The following is a 27,313-nucleotide window of genomic DNA, read 5'->3' as shown; positions in this document are numbered from 1 at the left end:
ATTGTGCAGCATGGTTACTTGCTGAGGTTCAAATCTCCTCCTCCGCAGGTTCTCCCCCAATCGCAACATCTTCCACGTTACAAGAGTCAATTGCTACAAGACGAGGTCTCCGTCCTTCTAGAAAAAATGGCCATAGAGGAGGTTCCCTCAACTCACAAAAATCAAGGAGTGTACTCCCGATATTTTCTGGTTCAAAAACGAGGATCTGTCAAAGAATACAGGCCAATTCTAGATCTTCGAAGGCTAAACAAATTCATACGAAAAGAAAAGTTCCGTATGCTCGCCCTGCACCAGATCTTCCCACATCTTCATCAGGGAGACTGGATGTGTGCCATCGACTTGCAGGACGCCTACTTCCACATACCAGTGTCAATCAAGCATCGGAAGTTTCTAAGGTTTCAGATCGGACGTCGTCACTATCAATATCGAGTGCTGCCGTTTGGCCTGAAATCTGCACCTCGGACATTCTCCAAGTGCATGGCGGTGGTGGCTGCTTTTCTCCGCAAAAGAAAGATCTTCGTCTATCCGTGTCTAGACGATTGGCTGTTGAAGAGCTCCACTCCGTCGCTACTTCAGAACCATCTGTCGTTCTGCCTCAAACTGATGGACTCGTTGGGTCTTCACGTCAATCTGAAAAAATCAGTTCTCAACCCTTCCCAGCGGATCCACTACCTGGGTGCTTCTCTGGACTCACTACAGGCAAGCGTGTGTCCTTCGGAGGAGAGGTTGTCATCTATGCTCCTGAAGGGTCGCCTTCTTCTGGACAATCAGGCCCCCACAACCAGACAAGTGTCCTCTCTTCTGGGATCGATGGCTTCATGCATTTACATCGTGCCCAATGCTCGCCTTCACATGAGACCTCTACAACAAGCCCTCGAAGATCAGTGGTCTCAGAGATCGGATCAGTGGGAAGACCGGGTCTTGCTTCCTCAAGAAGCCAGGGACTCGATCAGATGGTGGTTGAAACGATCCAATCTTCTCCGAGGAGTGCCATTCCATCGTGCTCCTCCATCTCAGTCAATTGTCACGGATGCCTCCCTTCAAGGCTGGGGGGCTCATATGGACGGACTCCAAGTTCAAGGCCTCTGGTCCGAGGTAGAGCAAGGCTACCATATCAACTTCCTGGAGCTTCGAGCAGTTCATCTTGCTCTCAAGTCTCTTTATCCTTCTCTGCGCACCAACCACCTCCAGGTTCAGACGGACAACACAACAACTATGTTCTATCTGAACAAACAGGGAGGCACGAGGTCAAGAGTCTTGTCCCTGGAAGCACAAGCCATCTGGCATTGGCTCCTAGCAAGAGGCCTGTCCATAGTGGCAGTTCATCTACCAGGAATTCAAAACGTCCAAGCAGACTGCCTCAGCAGAATCTTCGTAGAAGCGCACGATTGGGTGCTCAACGAGGAAGTGGCTCAAGAGGTTTTTCGGTGTTGGGGCGTACCGGACATAGACCTGTTCGCAGACGCGGCCAATACAAAATGCCCCGTCTTCGCGTCCAGGTTCCCTCAACAGGGATCACTGGGGAACGGTCTTTAGATCAGCTGGTCGCAGACATTACTCTACGCTTTTCCTCCCCTGCCTCTGATCCCGGCGGTGATCCAGAAGTTCTACAGGACCAACACCAGAATGATCCTGATAGCACCAGAGTGGCCACGCCAGTGGTGGTACCCCGATCTTCTTCAGATGTCGGAAGTTCCTCACCGGCGTCTACCATGCCGTCCAGACTTGTTGACCAAGGACCAGGGGAAGGTGTTTCACCCCAACCTTCCTTCCCTTCGCTTGACGGCATGGCTCCTGAGGTCATCCAGTATGGACATTTAGACCTCCCAGCAGACTGCATGACTATTCTTAAAGAATCAAAACGACTCTCCACTAGGAAGTCCTACGCTTTCAAGTGGAAGAGGTTCTTTTTATGGTGTCATGAGCACTCTCTTGACCCGGTACATGGCCAAGAGCAGGTGATTCTTCCATATCTATTGCATTTAGCGAGATCAGGCCTTAAATACCCCTCCATCAGGGTTCATTTAGCTGCAATCACAGCATATAGGAAGTCTCCTAATCAGACATCTTTCTTCCTTATGCCTGTAGTTAAGGATTTCCTAGAAGGTCTGAAAAAAGTCTTTCCACCGGTGAGGTCCCCCTCCCCTCCCTGGGAGCTTAATATTGTCCTGACTAAGCTGATGAGTGCTCCTTTCGAGCCTATACATAAGGCCTCTTTGCAGCACTTGACCTGGAAAGCTGCTTTTCTAGTGGCGATTACCTCTGCCCGTAGGGTCAGTGAAATCCAGGCCCTGTGTTGCATGCCAACAGGGTGGTCTTAAGAACGCACCCAAGTGTCTTGCCTAAGGTAGTTTCAGACTTTCATATCAACCAGTCTATTACCTTACCTACTTTTTTTCCTAATCCTTCCACTCCCCCGGAGAGGTCATTACACTCTCTTGATCTCCGGAGGGTCCTGAAATTCTACTTATCAAAAACCCTGCCTCTTAGGAAGTCTGACCGGCTTTTTGTCAATTATGGCAGTACTAATACTGGCCTGTCAGCTTCCAAAAGGTCCATTTCTCGCTGGATTGTCTCCTGTATAGCTTTCACTTATCAACTAGCTAACAAGTCCTTGCAGGGTAAACCACATGCACATTCCACTAGAGGGAAAGCTTCCACTACAGCTCTCCTTCGTAATGTTCCTATTTCTGAAATTTGTAAAGCGGCAACTTGGCGGTCTGTCCATACCTTTACCCGCCATTATTGCCTGGACTCAGATACTCAGGCCGATGCCAGAGTAGGGCAGGCCTCGTTAAGGAACTTATTTGCATAAGATGTATTTGCAATATATGTCTTGGTCATTCTGTGAAGTTTTTATACTTCTTGCTCGTCCGCGAGACTTTGGGTATGAGCTTGCTAATCTATTCATAGATTATGACTATTGATGAGTATCCCCTGGATGAGAAGGATTAGTTACTTACCTGTAATCCTAGTTCTCATCCAGGGGTATACTCATCAAAGTCATAAGCTCCCTCCCACCTCCCCGGACGAGCAGAGTTACACAGTTCTGAGATGTTTTATTGTGGATCTCCACAGGTGTTATGCACCTCCAAAAAGAACTGACCCAACTGTCACCTGTGGTGCATCATGGGAGCAGGGGGTTGCCTTCAGGTCTTAAAGGCACGGTACCCCTACTCTAATGCCTTAAAGGCAAGGTGTCAGTTTTCTTTGTTTGCTTTATACTCTACTGCAGCCTACTGGCAAATGCCTGCAATTACAGGTTTTTCCTATGGCAATAAAGCATTGTTGTATACAAATGTTTTCTGCTCTCTTTCTTCCTTAGGGTTTGGAAGAGTACTACTGTATGTATGCTAATTTATGTAATTTTGCGGCTTTTTTGCCAGTTAGGAAATGTTTTAGGCTGCAAATATATGTTTTCACATATATATATACATATATATTTATATGTATTTTCTATATGCTCCGGGATCCCGCATATGGGCGGGGATTATTCATAGCTTATGACTTTGATGAGTATACCCCTGGATGAGAACTAGGATTACAGGTAAGTAACTAATCCATATAAGATGTGAGAAGTAAGGTGAGACACCACAATACGGCAAAGCAGTACAGGGTATGGGTAATCATGGAGGTTTATGGGTTTTGAAGTATATATCCAGTGAGTTCCAAAGTTTCCTTTCCGAAGCTTGCCTTTTTTGTGTTTTTCCAATTGTTTAGAATGACTTTCACGGCCGCCGTGAGGAGGAGGTCTAGGAGGGCCCTGTCAGTTTCTGGGATTTGGGTCTCCTTTGTAAAGCCGAAAACAAGATAGGGGAGTTCTTTGGCAGGTGATATATTAAATACTTTGTGGATGTAGTCAAATACCTTATCCCAGAACGTTGCGACGCAGTCGCATTGGAGGATGAGGTGGTCCAGGTCTCCTTCAGCCCTCTTGCAGTTCCAGCAAAATGCGTCAGGGCTGAGTTTGTGTGCGTATAGGCGGGACGGTGTCCAGAAGACTTTATGCATGAGCCAGAATTTGGCTTGTGATAATGTAGGGCTGATTGTATGGCTCGTGCAAGATTTCCACGCCGCGGACCACTCCAGCTCTGAGATGGAGAAGGAGGCGATTGACAACCAGAACTGTGTTGTTTTGGTATTTAGCATGGATGATTGTGGGCTCAACAATTTGTACAGCCTCGAGTCCTGGTACCCGATTTTATTTAGGGAGGAGAGGAATGATGGAAGAGCCGGTTGTTTGGGTGTCAATCCCGCCTTTGTAAGAGCAGTTTTGATGTTAAGGAATATGTAAAAGTCGGAACTATCTATCCCAAAGTTCGATTGGATTTTTGTAAAGGGCAGAGGGTAGCCATTATCATATTATTATTATTATTATTATTATTAAAACAGTTTTGTATAGCGCGTGGTTACCCTTGAGCATCCCAGCGCTTCACCAAACAGAGTAACAGATTAAGAGAGAGAGAAGCACCGCGGTTTAACAAAAGAGAAAGGTTTTCAGTTGTTTACGAAAACGCAGAAGGCATGGCTCCGAGCGTAAACCTAGGGGGAGTGAGTTCCAAAGGGTTGCAACCCTTACGGAGAATCTCCTCCCTCCCGAGCGGGCCTTTTTGACCCTGGGGATCATGAGTAAGTGTTGTTGGTCTGAGCGTAGTGTTCTACTTGCCTTATATGGGGTCACCAATTTTTGAAGGGCAGGAGGGCCTTTGCCTTGCAAGATTTTATGTGCAAGGCAAAGAGACTTAAATTTCACCCTTTCTCGCACTGGCAGCCAATGCAGCGCCCTCAATGCGGGTTTGGCCGATCGTGACATAGGGATGTTGTGGAGCATTCGTGCCGCCGCATTCTGCACTTGCTGAAGTTTGTTCAGAGTGATCTCAGGGGCACCCAGATAGATTGCATTGCTGAAATCTAATCTAGATATAATCAGGCCCTGGATCAAGAGCTTCCGGGATAGAAATGGAAGCAGAGGCAGCACTTTGCGCACCGATCGGAGCAGGCCGAAACAGACACCGGCCAATTTAGTAGCCTGGGTCCTGAAGGAAAGATCTTGCTCCAACCAAATACCGAGGCTCTTGATCTCAGCCTTGGGTTTGGGGGGGATCCCAGGCAACTGGGCCAGGCAGACCGGGGCAGTGAGGGACTTTTCATCCCCATCAGCATTATCTCGGTTTTTGAGCCGTTCAGCTTTAGTGCTGATTCCCCCATCCAGGTGTGGACTTTGGATAGGCAGGAATGTAGCACCTGGGGATTTTCCGTGGTCTGGGAGAGGGCAAACACCAACTGGGTGTCATCGGCATAGCTCACGATTTTGATGTTAAATGGAGCCACCACATCCTCCAAGGGGGCCATGTACACATTGAATAATGTGGGGCTCAGGGAGGAGCCCTGGGGCACTCCACAATGGAGGTGGGTGGATGCCGAACGTGTGCCCCCTTCCCAGACCTGGAAGGTCCGTTCGCTAAGAAATGACCTAAGCCATTTCAGCGCTGTCCTCCTCACTCCAGCATCAGACAGTCGCTGAAGTAACACTCGATGGTTAACAGTGTCGAACGCTGCACTAAGATCCAGGAGGATCACTGCCACTGATCCTCCTGAGTCCAAAATGCAACGTGCCTCTTCCGCGACAGCCAGCAGGGCGGTGTCAGTGCCTTGACCCGGGCGGAAGCCTGTTTGGGAACTTCTCAGCACACCGTTGGACTCAAGGAAGTTGGATAGCTGGAAATTAACCAACTTTTCCGTGATCTTGCTGAGTCCCGGAAGTAGCGAGATGGGCCTGTAGTTCTCCATGTCAAGGGGGTCTAGGCTGTTTTTTTTTAGGAGGGCTTTTACTATTGCACCCTTCCAATTGGGTGGGACCACACCGGCACCTATCGAGGAATTGATCACCTCCGTGATAGGCTCCACAATGGAAGGGGCAACCAGTTTGAGAATCCTCATGGGGACAACGTCCCAGGGGGAACCACTCTTAACGGACACTAAGACTTTAACAGCTTCGTCCTCAGTGACTGGTCCAAAAGACTCCAGGGTCCTCAGAGGTCTTCCCTCATCCACGAAGGGCTCGGCTCCTGTGTCAATTTGAGGCAGGGTAAGCAAAAAAATTTCAATTTTAGTGTGGAAGTACTCTGCTAGATCATTGCATTTTACTTCCAGGTTATCCGTGGAGGCAGGTGGCGTAGGAACCCTCAAGAGCTCCTTGACCACTAGAAATGTTTCTCTGGAGGAGTTGGAGGCATTGCTGATTCTCTCCTCCAAGAATTGGGTTTTGGCGCACCGAATGGTGAGCTTGTAATTCCTTATCGCCACTCGGTATTCAATCTTACAAGCTACTTCCCAGTTCTTCCTCCAGGCACGTTTTAATTTTTTACAGGCCCTCCGCATAGCCCTCAGCTCTGGCGTGTACCAAGGAGCGGAGCACGATCTTTTCTCCCTCCTTCCTGCCGATCTTAAAGGGAGAACGGCATCGAGTGTGTTAGACATCCATCTGCAGAGATCTGCTTCCGCCAGTACTGGGTCCTTCGCTACTGAAGGGCGTGAGGCCTCCAGACTGCGTAACAGGTTTTCCACAGACAGCCTGGCCCAGGGTCTTTCAGGCGCACAAACCCTGATGGAGGGGGTACTCTCCGGCACGATTTGCCAGGCAAAGGGGACCATAAAATGGTCCGTCCATGGAAGAGGGATCGGGGAGGCTGCTTTCATAGTGGTAATGTTAGTAAAAATAGGATCCAATAAGTGACCCTTATTATGGGTAGCCTCCAGGTTTATAAGGTTAACCTCACAGGTTTTCAAGTCACATTGAAGAGCTGTCGCCGACCGGTCTTCCTGGTCGTCGAAATGAAGATTAAAGTCTCCCAAGGTAATGAAGTTAGTCGCAGAGGCGGCAAGAACCATTACCGTCTCCAAGAAGGAGCCGATAAAGTTACCATTACTTCCTGGGGGACGATAGGCTAGTAACCCAGACATCGCCACAGTAGGTGAGATTTGGAGGGAGAACTTACAGCTCTCACAGTCCTCCACCTCACCCTTTTGGGCTCTGCATACCAACGAGTTCTTATACAGAATAGCAACCCCCCCCCCCCCCTCGACCCACCGGTCGATCCTGGGTATGGATTAGAAACCCAGGAGGAAGAGCGTTCACTATGTCCGCTTCTGAGCCTTGCATGAGTCATGTTTCTGTTAAAAACAGAACATCTAACTCATGTTCCTGAATAAGGAGGCTGACTTCCAATTAATGTCCCTCTACTCATAGAGTTGGTGAGGGAAAATAATTCCTTTCTCAATCCAGGTTGGGTTGAATAATGGTTTACTTTTGTAAGTGATTGAGGGGTTTTTCCAAATCACCACCCACCTAGATTTTCTTATCGATGATTCTAGCAGTTTATCTATTCGTAGTAAAGCTATTTTGGTGTTAGTGAATATGGGTTTAGAGCACAGGAGTTGATTTGCATTCATTGATAAGATCGAGATGGGGGGAATGCCATCCAGGAGCGCTTTTTCGATGTCCAGCCACACCGGTGTATAGTCCACTGAGGGGGGACAGCCAATAGGATCCCTGTTTCGCTAGAAAGGATATTTGATATCTCTTAAAATCTGGGAGATTGACTCCACCGATGGATTTATCTAATCTCAGTTTTTGCAGGCTGATACGTGCTTTTTTCCCTTTCCAAATGAAATTGTTAATCATTTTGTCCAACCTATTATGAAAGTCTTAGGATAGCATCAAGGGGAGCATGGTAATTAGGTAATTTACTAGTGGTGTAATCATCATCTTGATGGTCTCTAGTCTGCCCCACCAAGTGATGAATCGGGGCGACCATCCGTCTAGTTGAGTTTTTATTTTCTCTAGAGTGAGTTTTTCTTTGTGTTGGAGGGTCTCTAATATGGAACTTCCAAATTCTATACCTAGGTATTTAATGTGATTGTTTTGCCAGACTAATCCTGATGTACCTAAAGATTCCTTATTAGTGAATACGTTGAGGGGTTTTACCTCCGATTTATCGCGATTCAGTTTATAGCCTGGCTGCTTAGCGTAGGATTCTATCGAGTTCATCAGTGCGGCTATAGAGGTTTCAGGGTTCTCAGTGACTATCAGGATATCGTCTGCGTAAGCAGCAATTTTAATACTTTTATCTCCGAAGGTGATGCCACTAATATCTGCATTCTGTTGTATGTCGCGGAGGAGAGGTTCCAGTGCTAGAAGGAATAGAGCGGGGGATAAGGGACAACCCTGTCTGGTTCCTTGTTCAAGATGGAATGGTTCTAAAAGCGAACTGTTAATGGCAATTCTTGCCGAGGGGGAGGCATACAATGACATGACCATGTTGATAAAAGTGTCACCCATGTTGAATATGTGCATGCATTGACGGAGGAAGGGCCACGACACCCTATCAAACGCCTTCTCCGCGTCCAGGGTGATTGCTACTGCCGGGGCATTCGATATTTTCGACTTCTCCAGAACATGGCATAGGAGTCTCGTGTTGTCGTTAGAAAGGCGGTGTTTCAGGAACCCCACCTGTGAGTTATTTATTAAGGATGGTAGAACGGCGTTTAGTCTGCCTACTAAGGCTTTCGCGTAGATCTTGCAGTCCAGGTTTATGAGGGATATCGGCCTATAGTTCTTAGGGAGTCAAGGGTCCTTACCCACCTTGGGTATCACTATTATTGTTGCTTCACTCATTGTGGGGGTGGTTTTGTGTGATGTTGAAAAGGATTGGAACAATTTGAGGAGACGTGGGTTAAGTTGTTCCTCAAAGGTCTTATAAAAATTGGCCTTGAAGGCGTCAGGGCCCGGACCTTTATTGTTTTTCAATGTTTTAACGGCGTTCAAAATTTCTGATATGGTCAATGGTGCCCCAAGTTTTGCTTTGTCAGGGTCGGATAAGCGCGGGAGTTGGATTGAGTTTAGATAATTGTTACATTCTTCCATGTTGAATTGGTTGTTATGCTTGTAAAGATCCTCGTAAAAGGACTGGAATGTGTGGAGAATGTCCCTCTGTTTGGTTTTGGTGGTATTGGATTGGTCCCTAATAGATGCTATATGGAATTGCTTCCTTTTGTGTTTAAGATAGGAAGCGAGGAGTTTCCCTGCTTTGTTACCCGCACATAGCCTTAAGCCCTTGAATTTATTAATCCATACTCCTGCCCTTTTACTAAGGGTGGCGTTGTATTTGTATTTCAGATTAGTCAAACGGTCGATGGAAGCTTTATTATTCAGATCAAGGGAGTGTTGCAACTCTAGCTGCTTGATTGTTTTCTCTAAAGAGTCTAGTTCGGAATTTAATTCTTTATTCATACGAGCCCTGATACCTATCAGCGTACCCCTTAAAGTGGCCTTAAACGCGTCCCATACTAAGGCGGGATCCGTTTCGGGCTGTGAGTTTATCTGGAAGTATTCTTCTATGCATTGTTCTATGCTTTTCTTGTTCTCTGGCACTGATAATATCTCATCGTTGAAGCGCCACCGTCTGGGAGGGATAAGTGAATGTGAGCCTGCCAATTTCATATGGATAGCTGCATGACCTGACACCAATATGGGGGCTATGTCCGTTTCGTCGATGAGGTGTGTATGTGAGTCAGATATCAATAAGTAATCTATTCTTGAATAGGAGTTGTGGGGAGGGGAGTAGAAAGTATAGTCACGGCCATCCGGGTGTTGGAGGCGCCATGAGTCATGAAGATGGAACTTGGAACACATTCTCTTCAATGCTTCATGTGCGCGTGGGGGGTGGTATGTACTCTTGGATTGCCTGTCTAGCAAGGGATCTAGTGGTAGATTAAGATCTCCCCCTACCACTATGAGCTCATCTTGTGGAATATTCTCAAGTTCTTTCGATACATATTCCCAAAATTCCGGCATGTCAGTATTAGGGCCATAGATATTTGCTATATAGATATGGTCCTCGTCTCTTTGTAGATGTGCAATACTCAGCCTACCTTCGGAGTCTGTTGAGTGTGATAATTTGGTTTCTTGCATGAGAATTACGTCTCCTTTAGTCTTGGCCAAGTAATCTATAATTGTTTTGCGCTTGACTGGGTGATTAAGCCCCTTAACGTTTTGTGAAACAATATGTAGAGAAGTTGCTAAGTTCTTATCGGAAGCCATGGGTATAGATTTAGTTTAACGTGGTCGTGGGTCGTAGCGTGCAACTCCGCACACATAGATGCATAGCATTTACAAATACTTTAATTGTTATCGATGGGCGCCGAGGAACGACCTGGAATACGTGGCACGCATCGTGGTGATGGAGAGTATTTAGTTAGTAAGAGGTATCTATGAAGGTATGAGAGGAAAAAAGAAAGAAAGGAAAGAAAGAAGAGTAAAGAATAGGTCAGATAAAGTACATAGCTGAGATGAACCTGAAACATCCGTTTTTACAACCCTACTGTCACCCACCCCCCCCCGACTTAGTCAGTCCCTCTTTGTCCTCTCCCCTCGGAAGCTCCCCCCCTACCCCCCTGCCCGCCCTCCCTCCCCAAAACTCGAACCGAAGAGCTGCGACGGCAGTGCTGTCGACGCTCACACAGGGACATATATGAAACATTCTGACAACATTTGTGTGAAAAACATTCCGATAACGTTTTGTTTAACATTAATAGGTGAAGCAGCCTTTATGTAATGTCACTATAGCAATATCTTAGAACAATAGATTTTGCCCAATGATAAGCGGCGTAATAACTAAATTAAAGAAAATTAAGTAAGAATCACTGAGCTTCTAATTAAAGAAGCTCTCATATTAGCGTACGGCAAATATAACTGATGAAAGTAGAACCGGTCTTGTGGAGGTACCTTTAGGTATTTAGAAAACTAGTAGAGTCTAGAGATATTTATATGCAGACAATATGGCGTAAGACTGTGTGCAACCACATAGTATAAGACGTTTGCCTAAGGAAAGTGAAACAAGTACACATTAACTTAAGCTCATAGTAATTTAACCTCACATCACATTTAGTAGTGGGAAGCACGAGCCAGCTGCGCATTGCAGGTAGACCAGAATAGAGCTGGGACCCACTCGCAAAGGCAGTAGGTCAATAGACTCCTAACATATTACCTGGGCATAGCGTAAGTGAGGTGTAGGTTATTCCAGACCATAATTAAAGCGTTCGATCACTGAGGCTAAGTCCAGCCTCTGAAAGTTAGTGAGATACTTCGGTCAGGATGTTAAAGCTGGAGTAGTAGATCGCCTGTGTACACATAGCATATTCACTAGTTAGGCATGCCTAATGAAAGATTTCGAATAATGGCGGCTAGGGGTAGACCTAACTGCCTTTTTCTTGTGCATCTGTTTTCCTTTTGTTAGATTGAACCCCAGACGTGTCCATTTCTTGTTGTGGTTTGACACTGAGGTAGCGTGATAAGTCATGCGGGTTAGTGAAGAGGTGCGAACGACCATGGTCTGAGATCTTGAATTTCGCAGGTCCTGCAAATGAGAACTAATATCCTTCGCTCGTAGTTTTTCTCGAAGCGATAGGAAGCCTTTCCGTATCTCCACCATTTCTCTGGAGTAATCCTGGGTAAATGTGATTCTGTTCCCTTCCCATACAATGTCGTGGTGTTTCCTAGCATGTCTTAGTATATCTTCCGTGTGCTGGAATCTGAGTGGTTTGCATATGAGTGGACGAGGGCCTCTCAACGAGCGTTGTGTGAAGGTCGGCACTCTATGGGCTCTGTCCAGCTCCAAACCATGTTGGAACTGTATCCCCGTAACTGATGGGATCCATGCTTCCAGGAAGGATATACACGAGTCAGCGTCCTTTTCTGCATTTTCTGGAACCCCAAAGATTCGCACGTTTCCCCTCCTGTTGCGATCTTCCAATTCTGATACTTGGCGTCTGAGATCGGTGGTGGTAGCTTGTAGTTGCTGTGTGATTTTAGCGCCATTTGTAGACTTGTCTTCGATATCGCTAATTCTCTGCTCTGCTTCGTCTTGGCGGAGTGATAAGGAGTTCATGTCAGCTCGGATCGCGGTTAGTTCAAGCTGCATCGCGTCGGTGTTACTTTTAGTTGACTTGGCCAGGTCATGCACGTCCGCCAATTTTTTCAGGATCATATCTAGAGTGCTAGCAACGTCACCCCTGTTCTTAATAGGTGAGTCTGAGACGGAAGTTTCTGGTCGCACCTTCTTGGTGTTTTTGGAGTCTCTATCCGCCATTGTTTTGAGGTTTATGCGAAGCGATTGATGGATCTGGTTTGTTTTCGCCGGCTGGGAATACTCTACTAGTCGACTTGAAGATCACAGCATGCAGTGTTGATCTCACCACGCAATGTTGGATTGGTTCCTATGTTTTAGTAGGTCGCTGGTATTAGTGGTTAGCGTTAAGGGAGGAGGGGCGTAGGTGTGTTTGATTCCAGGTAACACGTGTTCAGAGATCTTTCGAAAACCCAGTGGTAGTACCTACGATTGGATGTCAGCCCTAGCCTGTGTTCTTAGTTACACCATATTATGCAGCATTGGTGTTTTCTACCATCCGGCAACTCAGGGGCAGGTGATTTGGGTTGTTGCCGCTGTTGGTATTGGTAACTGCAAACACAACAATGATGGACAGAATGTGGATCAATGTCACACATTCACCCCAGTCAAAAGATCTGGGCCCAAATCCATCGTTTTTTCACTCCACACCACCCTGGGTTAGACAATGGCGATATGCAAATCAGCGCTGACCCTGTTGCCCCATGGGAACAGTCCAGTCCGAACTACAAAAGCCATGTCCTTCCCAGAACGGAAAGAAGCATCCGAGGACCGGCCCGGTTTCGAGGTAACACCTCTCATCAGCCCGGCTAGCTTGATTCCAGTGGTGTGGAGTGTCTGGGACTCACGTCTGAGCATCCCCAGTACACTTAGAGCGGTAACTGCAAACACAACAATGATGGACAGAATGTGGATCAATGTCACACATTCACCCCAGTCAAAAGATCTGGGCCCAAATCCATCGTTTTTCCACTCCACACCACCCTGGGTTAGACAATGGCGAAATGCAAATCAGCGCTGACCCTGTTGCCCCATGGGAACAGTCCAGTCCGAACTACAAAAGCCATGTCCTTCCCAGAACGGAAACAAGCATCCGAGGACCGGCCCGGTTTCGAGGTAACACCTCTCATCAGCCCGGCTAGCTTGATTCCAGTGGTGTGGAGTGTCTGGGACTCACGTCTGAGCATCCCCAGTACACTTAGAGCGGTAACTGCAAACACAACAATGATGGACAGAATGTGGATCAATGTCACACATTCACCCCAGTCAAAAGATCTGGGCCCAAATCCAATTGAGAGGGTAACAGACGATGCAGCAATAGTCGGCATATGACATTCAGTACGGTTGGCTCATGTATCTATGTTCGAGGCGCAGATCACCTCGTCCTGCCTCAAAAGAGAAAAGAAACTTATATAGGTGCTGAGAGTCATTTGAGAGTCATTTGAGCAGGAAAGCGCTCACTTCTATGCAGGAGGTGCACTGTCGGTATCTTTAATTGCAGCACACTACTCCCCAGAGTTATTGGTCGTGCAGCAGCCTCACCTGGGGTCAAAGTAATGCCAAGCAGCTCTCGTGGTGCATAAGATCGTGCTCGCCAAAATCGCTGTTATGGGATCGTTCCGCGGTCCATACTGCTCCTCGCTATGTTCGAACTAATGTGTGGCGCGCAGTCAGATTAGGCGGCCATTTCCCCGCCCTTCGGGTTACAGTTATAGAGTGTGAGCTTTTCAGTGTAGACGCAAGGCTGGTATGGTTCTGTGTCTCGAGGTCTGTGTAGACGAGGGATTCACATGAACTAGGCGCTGTGCTGGGCAGTAGGGGCGCGTGTTTAGAGCACACAGTTAACTCGGGTGGGGTGCTGTATATTAACTCGCCATGTCGTCATTATCCGCCATTTTGAGGTCAGGCAAAATCGCGGGCGGATAAATTTAAGGCACTCTAGTGGCTCCGTTTTTGCTGTCGGTGTATCGGGGCAAAAGTCGCTGCTTAACCATGGCGGATGCGCTCACCTCAGGCTGTTTTCGTTTGTGGTAGCGGCTGGAGACCCTGCTGCTAACGGCCGAGTTCCGCGGAGCCAAGATGGTGGCTGTGCCTCGCGTCTTCGGCATAAACTCAAAACATCAGCCTGGACGTTGTAGCAGGATAGTGGGTGTTTCTCGCAGTTGCATCATGTGCGGGAGGTGTTGCGGTCGTTGAAAACACGTTTTCCGCCTGATTTTGGAGCCTCAATCACATATTTTTTCACCGTAATTCTGGGTCCCGTGCAGCGCGAAGACAAGCTAGGCGGCCATTCTCCCTGCCGTCCAAGCCACGCCCCCTACCCACATGACCTTTAAGGCACAAGTTCACAAGACATTACTTTGTGACTATTCAAGCTTACAAAGAAGCGCAAGTGGGACAAGTAGTAGTAAAACACCTGTCCACATAAGCTTACTCCTTTCAACCTAGCTTCCTAAGGGAAGTGAATACCACTGCAAAATCTATGCACAGCATGTGAATCCAGAAATTTTTACTTTTAAGTAGGAGTAGTTTTGATTCAAATACAACTTTCCCACCTCCCCAGAAAGGAGTTTAATTGCAATGGAGAAATGAAGAAACTATGTACAACATATAAAACAAGCCCTAAGTACTAAATATTGTCTGTGCTCCAGCAATGAGGCTGATGATGTTTGGATTTTTGCTTATGTGGAGAAAAAAAAGAATCAAAATTCTATCTTGCTTCTTACAGGACAGACACACAATTCTGTCCATCAGCAAGGAGGCAGATGCTGTTTAGATTGTTTCTTAGGCTAAGAAAAGATCCACATGGTGTCTGGCTCTATTCACGTACAGTGCCCCACGCCAGGAACCAGGTGTCATTTGAATTTTTATTTAAGCTAAGAAAATATCTGTGTGAAAATGTAAAATATCTGTTTTCTTAGGTAAGTCAAAATGTAGACAGCATCTGGTCTCCTTGCTGGTGCACAGACAGACTTACAGCTTCTCTCTCTCAATGTGCAAGCAGGAGCTGTACATCAATACCCCAGCAATAAGCCATACTCTGTTTAGATTTTGTTGTAGCAAACAAAACAGACATTTCATATTTTTGTGATTTATACCTGTTGGAGATGTGTAAAAAACACCATTCAGTTGTTCTCCTTTCTGAACTCAGTGACTTATGCATCACCCTGATCTGGGATGCAAAGTTACACACAAGACGCCAACATGAATGAGGAACAAAGGCAGTCTTCCATTATTTCCCTAGTAAACTGCAGTTCTTTCATGGTCTAACATTTGGATGTGATGTGATGTGATGTGAGATAGGGCTTATATAGCGCGCTACCACTCCAAGGAGTATCTTGGCGCTTAGATTCCTAGATGACAGCAGGTAGTGGATGGAGAAAGGACTACTTGTCGATAAACACATCATATCAGTCCCATGCATTCATAATTTGGCAGAGAGTAAATCCATGTTTTTAAAAGTTTTCTGAATTTTGATTCAGTTGTAGATTGACGCAGGAGAGAGGGGAGTTTGTTCCATGCTCTTGCGCCAATAACTGCAATGGATTTTCCTCCTCTGGTTGACAGTTTAAACCTGGGGACATGAAGTAGGTTACCTGTAGAGGACCTGAGTGATCTTAATGGGTGGTATTGTTTGAAGTGGGCCATGATGGTAAAAGGCTCTGTAGGTAATGGTAAGAACTTTAAAAAGTAGGCGCTTATGTATTGGGAGCCAGTGTAATGGATCAAGCGCTATAGAAGCCGAAAACTTCCTGGGCAGTCTGAGGACCAGTCTGGCAGCAGCATGCTGGACCATTTGGAGTTTATGCAGGGCTGATTTGTTAAGTCCTGCATAAAGACTATTGCAATAGTCCAGCCTGGATATTATAAGATGAAATGAAAGATGGATGAAAGAAGAACTACAGTTTACTAGGGAAATAATGGAAGACTGCCTTAATCTTGATAGGGTGATGACTATTCCGTGGTTTCGGTATGTGAAGGAAAGATTCTATGATATTGGGCTGGGTGAGTTTTATGAAAACCCAACAAATATCCCCGAAAATGCCAAAGGCATAATCAAGAAGCAATAAGGGGACTGGGCACATGTGAAACAATTTCAGCAAGAGGCGCTTGGCCCTAAATGTTCCTTTTTGTCTAACCAGCAGTTTTATCTATCCTTTTCTACAAATTGTCAGATGCGTTTTCATTTAACCAGATTTCGCCTTGGCACATTGCACTTTTTGCTTGCTTTTCCTAGACAAACCAGGTGGGTGTAAACCCTTAGTTCCTGACCCTGTGATAACAGTACTCCCAGGGTGTGGAATTTATTAAAATATCTACTTGTCCATGGGGCAGTTGCTTCATAAATCTGCTTGTCCTGTAGCAAAATCCACTTGTCTCTTTGGTGCCATGCAGTGTGGCGACAAATTATGGCAGCAATCTCATTATATAAAAGCTCTTGTATAACCTCTTTGATTATGCCAGGGCTCATATTACGAAAGCCATATAGCTGCACTTAATGCAAGGACATATAACAAGGGTGCACTTTTGAGACTTTCTTTATTAATTGGGCCCTAAATTTGGTCTGGCATTAACCATGACCTTTTGTGTTTATTAAAATTCTCTAATCTCTTAGTTTTGTTCAGTGCCAGTAACTAATGCCAAAACATGTCGCGCATTACCAAAACTAAAAAGCTGACCGCCCATTTCAGACCTACTGGCTTTGCCAATGCTTGTTTATTTGTATGTTTCCCATAATCTTATTGAAACTGGTTACACTGATTTTTTTCAATATGAATATGTTTGGGAAATACTCGCATGCATCAACACATTTTACTAAATGATGCTGCAAAGATACAGTATCTGAAATTTTACAGTGGTTTAGCAAAAACAAATTCCTACTTTAATTTTTTTAGGACCATTTTATATTGAAAGCAAATAATTATTAATCTTGCTTTCAAGCTTCTGCAAATATTTGCATCTAATTAGAAAGCATTCTGAGGGCATATTGCATAGCCTCATTTTTTTACTGGAACCACTGTCAGTAGTGCAGTCAGATCTTACATTTACTTATAGCGCTCACCTTAATAATAAAGGCTTTTAATTAATGAACCATGAACACAAGTTTGAACAGCATTAACATATGCACACAAATATTAACTTGACTGCAGACAGTGCCCTTACCTGATCCTTAATGTGATACTGCAAACTGGCAGCCAAAGGGTTTATGCTGCAGGGGGTTGGGCCTACTTGTCCCAAGTACAAAATACACATTAAAACATGTTGCCCTTGACCCCAAACAATATGTCTGGGGCGTCGGGCTATAGGAATGCCACATCCCTGACTCCCCAGAGTACTATGCACCTTACACTTTTTTTGCACACTCTTTGATGATCCGAGAAGGAGATTTTTGAGACCAATACTAAACAATATCTCTCCATGTACATATCTAGAGGGATATGAGTGTTTGCAACTATTGGAAAATTGTACTGTTTTTTCTGCAATGGTGAGTTTCATTAAAGTAGCACTGGGTATTAGGAGACAATATGGAATGTAGTAAATGAATCGGGCAGGGAAATAAAATGATTTTAGTCTATGGAAATTATAATGTTCTTAGCATAATTAGTGTTTTAAATTCCCAGGCAAAATTTTTCTTTTTTTTTGGTTTCAAAGATAAATATGGTCTTCTCCTCAAAATGCACCAAGCACTTTATGTATAAACATAACCTGGTGTGTAATTGAACTTTACATGAATTTTTATTATTTCCCACCGTGATAAATTACTTATATCACACTGTGATGATTGTTGATAAATGTTTTAACGTTTTTATGCTTGATGTTTTATAGAATGCTTTTATGTTTGTTTACTAACCGAATAAAGCTTGTTTTTATTGATTTGATTTGATTGACAGAGGAACAATGGTGCCAGGATCAGCAAATAGGAATGGCAGGATAAAACTATCGCCACTTGCTCTGCAGTTCTTTTGCTGGTGGCGCAAGAAGTAGAATTTTCTGTCTGTTGTACTCCATCCTCTTCTGCCTTTTCACATGGTTATGACAGATGTCTCTCTAGTGGGCTCAGGCACTCACATGGACAGACTTAGTAGGCGGAAATCTGCAGAGGGAAAATAGCTAACCAACATGTTGAAGTTGTGGGTGGTTCCTCTGACACTGAAGTCTTTCTTGCTCCTGATCAAATGTAAAAACAATAAGGTGATGGGTACAATGCTTGAATTACTCTCAGCCACAAACAGTTGCACTGGCCACATTCCAATCCATAATTTTTAGCCCACTACGCTATCCCAGTTTGGACCCAGCCATATACAAATCAGTCTTGACCTTGGTCCTCATGGAAATAGTCCAGCCTGAACTGCCAGGCCAGGCCCTCCCTAAACCCCCTTTCTGGTTAAGGTGGACAATATGCCAACTATGTATTATCTGAACAAGCAAGGGGGCATAGAGTCCATGGCTAGAGGCATTAAGCTAAGGATTTGTGGACTTTTCACTGCGCCTGGTAATTGATGCAGTTTTTTCAGAAGTGCACTGGGTTCCTGCTATTCAGGTCCTCGGTGTCTGGCCTCTTTTTCTAAAACTTGTTTTCCCCCAATTGACAGTACCTTAACACCCCTGCAAGTCCCTAGTAAATGCTACCCCTGGTAACTAGGGAATGGTTGCTACAGAGGGTCCCTATCAGCTGCAGCATGTATTGTGCCACCCTAAGGGGCCTTTTACCACATTCATTCAAACTACCATTGCAGGCTGTGTGACATGGTGCGGACAAAAGTGAAGACACAGCATGGCACACCTCCTGTGTGTCATTGCATGCAATCAATATATGTAAGTTGCCCCTGCCTTAGGGCTGTAAAGCCTGCATTATTTTACATGTGTGGATATATCTGTATAAGCAGATATACCCCTGTGATGTCCAGGTCGATTTTTGGACATTGCCAGTGAATAGGGAAGCCATCTTGAGTATATATACTGGGCACTGGTGATTGAGTTCCCCAGCTACATGATGGCTTCACTGAAACCAATGATGTTTAGTATGAAACATCTCGTAATAACAAACCTACGCTGATTCCAGTGTACCCAGAGGGTACCTTAGAAGTAGCCCCTGAAAACTACTTGTTCACTAGTGTGATGGCTGACTGGTCCAGTCCAGCTTGCCACCACATATGTGTTTCTGACCCACCAGGAGGTGACAGCTCTGCTCTCTGAGGTCAGGAATAATGCCTCCTCTGGCAGGAGCTGTTTACACCTCCTTCAAACAGGATTGCTAGGAATCCGCATACCAAGGACGGAGGCTTCAAAGCCATGCCACCTTTGATAGGCGACCCCAGCATCCCCCAGACCTGTGTGGAAGATGCCATCCCCTGCCCTGAGGCCCATTTGGCACCAGGTCAGTTGGGAAATTAGTATGGAAGTAGGAGTGGAGTACACCCAGGACTGTCACACCCCTAAGGTGAGCTGCCTGATGTGCCCCGCTCTAGGACAATTCCACCATCTTGGTGATGACAGAATTTAGGAAATTTGGACAGGGTTATTCCCACTTCCCAGAGGAAGTGGTCATATAGGAGGCAAAGTGACCCCAAGAGTAGTCTCTCATGCCCCTAAACATAGTATTTATGGGGCTTCTTGAATCCAGAACTTCAGATTCCACTGACGAGAAAGAAGAGGAGGACACTGAAGAGCCGTGCCTGCAGGAACTGAAGACTGCTGTTGACTTTTGGCACCAAATCGTGCCTGCCGCACAGAGACTCAACAATTACAAAGACTAGACTTGTCCTGCAGCTGTGTATCCTCCACAAACCCTGGAGGGTTGCCAGAACTTTGCCCAGCATCCAGCATCTCCCTTGGAGTAGAGGAGCTACTCCCCTGCAGTCTGCAGGCACTGACAACGATGTCCGGTATAAAGAAACTGCTGTCCGCCAAGCAGTAGTTGCCCAGGAGAAGGTTGGTGCACTTAAGGAGGTCAGTTCGGTTTTCCTGCCAAGCCTGAAGACGCCAGGACCTCCACAAGCCCTCCTGCACCACAGAGGCCAGCACAGAGAGTGCCCAGCTGTCCTGTTTTTGTCCCCTCTGCTGGTCCGGACCAACACCAGTGAGTGCCTTGATGCACGAGAGCTAGCCGACCACAAAAACTCTACACCTCTGATGCCCGGCCAAGCTTAAAGACACTGACTGCTCCCTCGTGCTCCCAAGACCCCAGGGTGATCACCAAGTTGACACTCAGCAAGGCAAAGGCGAATCGCATGTCTCCAGGTTGGCCTCAACAATCGTGGTACTCACCTTCTTCAAATTTCCCTTTTTTTCTGCACAAGAGGCTGCCAATAAAATTGTATCTGCTTTCCAAGATGTATGGCAGCATCCTTAATGTCAGCCTTCTATCACTGAACTTGACGCCCTAGCTCCTGTGGTCTTACTGTATGGACGCAACAGTCACATAGCAGGTGGTGGACCCTTGAGAAAATGAACATTAAAAATTGAAATTCATGATGTAAGGTAGATGATTTGACTAGAAATATAGTTATCAATTTAATGTTGCATGCTTGTTTTTTTTTTAAATATAGTGCCAGATGTAGAATTTGGTAACGTGTTACTCTGTCGCAAGCATGATGGCTTTCCTGTCCGTTTTAATATAAGTGCATTATACCCTATGCACTTGTAATAAGATGGATAGGGTATCCTTTACATTTGTAACGGAGTACCCAGCCACCAAACTCTAAATCAGGGCATCCATTTTAAATCTACCACCCTTTTATATTTTTTATGCATGAGATATTAGTGCAAGTTACGAGGATACCGAATTTTTCTTTTTTTCAGCTTGGTTTGCACTGGAAGTTGAGTAGAAGGAAATGTGAATCTAGCAATATGATGGAATATGTAAGTATCCCATTAAATAGTATGTTCACTCTTTCCCACTAGTGGTGCTCTTGTGATAACTTGTCAAAATCTCTTGTGGAAATATGATATGCTAGTTTTCTTTGCCTCTTTCCACTCTATATCAAGGGAGGAAGCTGCCATACCCTTTTTACCTTCGGGTGCTGATGTTTCTCATCCACACCAGGTCATAAAATTACATGTTTCCTGACTTATTTCTAGGTTGAAGCCACCCACTAACACCTAGAATCGATGTCCTACTGTTGGTTTAATTTTGCATTGTTGTTTGAAATGGGTAGTTCTAAATTACAATAAACATAAATCTCCTCTTAAAGTATTAGACCTCTAATGTGAAGTGACCTCCTGTTTAAAGATATTAAAGATGAAATGTAAAGATGACAGCAGGAAAAACCCAAACAATTCCTCGGAGTATGACATTGCCAAGTGTGAAATTTAAATTACAAAATATCGAAAATTGTTCTAATGATGAGTAGCTGTTGCACTTAATTATTTTGCATATAATATTACTTTATAAAGCATTTTGACATAGAGACAGATTTTCCCATTACCGAAATTTGCAATATGTGAAGTGGCTGACCATGTAGCAAATGTTTTCCATGTATCAGATGGTTTTATTTGTTTGACCTTTATCTCATGCAGTTTTACTTTTGCTCCTATAACAGTCTCTCAGCTTCTCTGAGAGGGCAGGGAGAAAATGTTAACATTTCCCTGCTGTTTCTCGCTGTTAGTGGATTTACTTTTGAGTACAAATAAGTCCTTTTAATGATGTGGTGGCAAAGGGGGGCCGGCAACTGTTGGCAGAATTTGAAAATTTTGTATCGATTGCGGGGATTTCGATGTTCCAGGCCTTCTTTCAAGCTTATAGCGTTCTTATACAGTGCAAAAGGGGAATAGTTATCTATTTATAAATAGTTATAAATCCATAGCTGTGAGCAGTGAACGAGGCTAAAGCAAAGGTGGTAAGAGCAGGCAGTTTCTGTTTTGCAATTGTTCATTTAAATCTAATAGTTTTATTGTGTGCGACTGCATAGCTTTCTTTTCTTGTTTTTCCATAAACTGTCCTTAAGGTTACTAAAGCCCAAGTCTACCCCCCATTCTATCCAACTCCAAAAAAAAGGTTAAAAAAATAAAATCCAAAAGCTAGCTTTAGTGTATAGAGAATGGTTAATCTCCTTTCTGTGGTTTAAATTGTGTGTTGGGAGTGAACTTGCTTTTCACACACTTAAAAACCTGCTCTAACCACCCCTAAAAAAATTATGTATTGGCTTTAAATTGGGCTTTAGCTGCAGGGTTAAACAGAAAGTATTATTGGGCCTGTCTGTAGCCAAGGAGACTATGAGCTGAGCACCAGCTCCTTTCTCTTACCCGCTCTGCATACACGTGATCAGGCCTGAGCTTCTGTGAGCACTGAGCAGACCAGAGAGCAAGACCAAAGTAAAGTTGGAATGAGCAGGTAGTTTCTGCAGTGCAATTTCACTTTAAATCTGCATTTGGTGTGTGTGCATGGCTGCTTAACTTTCTTTCCTTGTTTTCCCTAAACTCTCCTAAGGTTACTAAAGCCCAAGTCTCTACCCTCCACAAAAACACAATCAAAAAAGGCTAAAAAACGAAATCCAAACCCTAGCTTTAGTGTATAGAGACTGCTTAATCTGATTTTTGTGGTTTAAATTGTGTTTGGGAGTGGGTTTAGCACTTGCTTTTGGGGTAGTAACAACAGTGCATGAAATGCATTATTTAGTGGTTCCAAATTGAGCTTTACCTGCAGGGTTGAACATGAACAGCAAAGTGTGTTTTGGGCCCGCCTGCAACCAAGGAGATTGTAGGCTAAGCACCAGCTTCCTTTTCCCCTCTGCACACCAGTTTCAAGCTAAATGATTGGGCCTGGGTCCAAAGTCACCTGAGTAGGCTTTCCTCCACTTTTCACACCTTGTACAGCCTCTTAATTTTAAGTTTGCGTGTCCTTAGAACAAGGATTTTATTGTCTTATGCATCTGTGTTCTGATTAGCCCACAGTTCTAGAGTTACTGTTGAACCTAGTGATTAGGGCTAGGGTTGTGATTGGATCATGGGACTAGCGTTTCAGTTGGAGCTTGGGCTTGGGCTCTGATTGATTGAAAGAGCTTTGGTTCTGATTGGGATAGGGCTACGCTTACTTGTGGACCTAGGGCTTACGGTATAGGTTATGATTGCTTGGGTTCTGTTTGGCTCCTAGGTCTTATGTTTCTATGGAGCTAGGCGTTAGGGATTGGGTTCGGAGTGGTTTCTTGGTCTAAGGCTCTGAGTGGTATTTAGGGCTAGGGCTTCCATTGGCTTTAGGTTCTAGGGCTAGAGTTTGGATTGGTTAGGGCTAGGATTCCTAATGGCCCAAGTTCACTGAGACTCTTTAGACTTAAGGCTAAGGGGGTCCAGGTAAAGGTCTGCAGGTTAAGGGTGTTGTCTGTTTGGGCCTGTAATGGCCTAGGGCAGATACTCTGCATCTCTACCATAAGATTTTCAGGTAAGCAATCACTCACTACAAAATCCTTATCTTTAGTACTCCCTAAACTCCATCTGTGCTAAAAGCACACCCCTCATATACATTCAGTGAGTGACTTTAACTAATAATTAGGGCTCCCAGTTTTATTATATATATATATATATTTTAACATTTCCATCTGTATTTATCCAGATTTACTTTTGGGCCATTTTATCTGTATTTATCCATATATATTTTGTGGTTTTTAGATATTTGAAGTTGCAAAACTGTACATTTCCATATTTATTTAACTGATAAACGTGCAGTCATAATTTGATGTCCGTCGTGCTTTAGCTACTTAAGCTGCAAAATATTACATAACAGTACATCCACTGGTAAATATGAGCATTTTACCACAAATGTATGTTGACAAATGTCGTTATTTAGAGAAATTTCAACCCTGTTTTTTACATTTCCCATGCTGTCCATCCACTCAGCCGTTGGACCACATTTCATGAAAGACAGCGCAGAAAGTCACTTAAAAGAAGACCAATTTTATGTATTTATCCGCTTTTAAAATTATATGCAGACAGAAAACACATTATTTTCGGTCTGTATTTATCTGTAAAAATCCGTAAAAATTGATTTCTGGGAGCCTTACTAATAATAAATTCCCCCGTTCAACCATCTAACCTTTTCATCAAGTAAACACAGCCACAACACCAACACCATACAGCATATCACTAACAATACAACAATTCAAAAACCAAAGTACTTACAAGCACAATGTCACTTGTCGGAAGGAAATAGAAAATCAAGGGAAGGGGTAAACATATGATCACAAGGTTCCCTAATCGTACCCACCCACCACAACTCCTCACACTCTACTCAAATCACCAGACAACATACCGGTTGCAATACCACTGCCCACCACAAAGATTCCCACACATACAAACACATCTCAAAATTGTAATTTCTCTTACCAAACAGCCGCCCTTCTAACTCCACCAAATGTTGCAACCACAATGCCTCCCAAATCAGCCATGCCAAAGTTCCCTATGTCCCTGCATCTCCAGCCATACTGCACCACACATCTGCCTCAACGCACCTTGACATTAAGAAGAAAGAAACACCAAATCTAAAATGCCTACCTTTCAGTGCAAGATCCATGAGCAAAATTCTATTTAACATCTTTGATCTATGCTCAGAAACAATGCCAGACCACACCTTCATTACAGAAAAATGGATCAGCAAAGATTTTACACAGACATGCCATGAAGCTATCCTACCTGATGTTCTCATCAGAAAAGAAATATCATATTTACAAAATTGAAGGATACCATACATGATTAATACATGATTAAATTATTCAACCTCACCTGGAACAACCCAAATAATTTTAAAATTGCATAGCCCAGATGACATCTACATTTTAAAACGTGATGACTGTCTTTGTGTTATAAACACATTGTAAAAATACCAGCCTACCTTTCCTTGCAACCCCGAGATATCTGTCACATTGGAAAAAATATTGGACATGGGAGTAGCGCATGATTGGATCAGTACAGCTACCAAATCATTTCTGACCACTCCGCATCCACGTAGACTTAAGCTACACATGTTACCCAAAATTCACAAAAACAATGCAGATCCTCTGTTTCACCCTCTCGTCTCTGGGTGGAGTTCAATGTTTGAACCATCAGGTAAATATTGAGATTTTTTTACAACACTTTGTTAAGTCATGGTGCTCCTACCTTTAAGACATGACCGATTTTCTACTCCGACTGGAAAAGCTTCCACAAAAAAGCAACAAGGATTGGTGGGTTTGCACCATAAATGTCACAGCGCTGTATATGTCCGTTCCCCACCATGAAGGACTTGAAGCGATCAAATGGGCATTATTACAACCATCATCTTTAAGAATGCATAACTTTTTTTTGCTGGAGATTTTGCACTTTTGCTTACACCACAGCTAATTTGAGTGAGGTGCCAAATTCTTTCTTCAACTTAGTGGGACATGTATGGGTTTTGCAGGGGCTCCTGCGCATGCAAACATGTTCAGGGCCAAGTTCAAACGAGCACATTTTGACTAATCCTTATTGAACAGAGAATTTGGTAATTTATTGTTGCTACATTGATGATATCTTTCTCATTTGGAAAAATACAAAGCAAAGCTTAGAAGCTCATATCAGGACTTTTAACACCAGGAATTCCAGAATCCAATTTACAAACACCATCATTGAGACTAATCTTGCATTCCTTAACGTCTAGGTGGAGATTACAAATACAGGCATCGGTACCGGCATGTACAAAAAAATACAGACTGAAATAACTCCTTGCCATTTACAGCTTCTATCAAACCAGCCTTATTCCCAATTGTTGAAAACCACAAGAATTTCATCAGACCCGACATCCTGTAAGGTCATGTTAGATTAACAAAAAAAGAAATATGTTGACAGTAATATTCCATTACAACTTTTAGAAAATCTTGAATCTCGAGCACTTGCTGTGGACCGCAAAACACTTCTTCAAAAGAATTCAATAGCTAAATCTCAACTAATGATTTTCGTGTCAAAATTTTCCACGAAGTTCACTGTTATCAGAAATATAATTAATAAACGTTGGGAACTCTTGCAGCATGAACCTGATTCTCATCGCCTTTTTAACACAAGGCTCTTTGCGCTAACACCAGATCTAAGGATTTGAAGGAGATACTGTCCATACAAAAAACACCAAACATTAAACAGGCTGAAGGCACTAAAAAGTGTTTCATCTATGTACATTACAATTATGTTCATCCCAGAACAGGTGACAAGATTAATCTTACACATTCGGCAGACTGTAATTTTAGCAACTTGATTTATTGTATCAAAGGACCATGTGTTCTGTTGTATGTTGGTAAGACAGAGAGGACGATTAAAATCAGAGTAACAGAACACAAAAGCAAAATCCGCAATAAAAACACAAATTCTAACTTGCCTGTACATTGTCAGAATATAGACACACCATAGCTCAACTACGGTTTCATATTATAGAGGTCCTCAACATTAGCCCTGGAAGTAACAACTCTAAACTATTGCTACAAAGAGAAGTATTTTTGATCAGGAGGTTAAATACCATGAACCCAAGAGGGCTCAATGACAAAATGGACATTAGTTGTTTTTTGTAAATATACCATGTTTATACTCCACTTTAGGCTCAGGCATAGACTTTTTTTATTTCCTAAACACTCATGTAGATGGTGACATATCTGATATAAAGAGGCTTTTTTTGTCATATAACAGGATTGTTCATATGCTATATGTGCATAAAAATTCCTCATTTCATAATAATGTTTTGCACATTTTGCAGCGTGAATCTTTCTGGATTCACTATGCTGTGCATTATTCCGCGGTCTTGTGGTTGGGTCCGGATTCGTAGTCTTTTCTTTGTTTTTTTTTTTTTTTCGTAGCCCAGGTGGGCGTCGGCGTCACACCTCTTTGGGTGTATTTCCGGTGACGTCGGCATGCTTCCTGCGGAAGCTCCAACTCTTGGGCGCCATCTTCAGATTCTTTTTTCCGCGGTCGGGTCTGGATCGTTCCCGTTTGGGCTCCAGACATTTTTGGAGAAAGAAGAAGAAGAATATAGAAATTGGAAGGAAAACATCTCAGAAGACTCCAGGAGACTTCATCAACCAAGGGCCATCGAAGAAGAAGGAGAAATCTTCGAGAACTTCGACGCCCGTCGACGAACGCACGACCAGGGGGCCCCTGAGCGCTCAGATGGACAACACGCCGTTCAAGTTCTGCCGTAACTGCCGCCACTAGTACGCGCAGAAGGACCAGCACCCGGTTTGCAACCTTTGCCTATTGGTAGATCACGAAAGCAAGGACTGCAACGCCTGCTCCGCCTTCACCCCGAAGACACTTCGTGTGAGAGAGAGGCAGAGGGTAGCGCACGCCACCCTGCAGGGAAAATCCCCGACTCCATCCCTTTACGAGCTGGGGATGTCTTCCGAGGAAGAGGACAACGC

General features: G+C 44.3%; 1 protein-coding gene across 1 annotated transcript in view; it reads left to right on the top strand.

The window, feature by feature from the left end:
- LOC144752171 (cysteine-rich hydrophobic domain-containing protein 1-like) overlaps positions 1-27,313 on the top strand; it is a 282,315-nt gene that overhangs the window by 176,556 nt on the left and 78,446 nt on the right. The window contains exon 5 of the mRNA XM_078640100.1: positions 20,769-20,828. Within this exon, the coding sequence (XP_078496226.1) occupies positions 20,769-20,828 (60 nt within the window). The remainder of the gene's footprint in view (positions 1-20,768; positions 20,829-27,313) is intronic.

This window comes from Lissotriton helveticus, chromosome 4_2 (genome assembly GCF_964261635.1).
Source record: "Lissotriton helveticus chromosome 4_2, aLisHel1.1, whole genome shotgun sequence".
Taxonomy (NCBI): domain Eukaryota; kingdom Metazoa; phylum Chordata; class Amphibia; order Caudata; family Salamandridae; genus Lissotriton; species Lissotriton helveticus.
The sequence above is the reverse complement of the archived record's forward strand: the minus strand, read 5'-3'. Positions and strand labels throughout refer to the sequence as shown.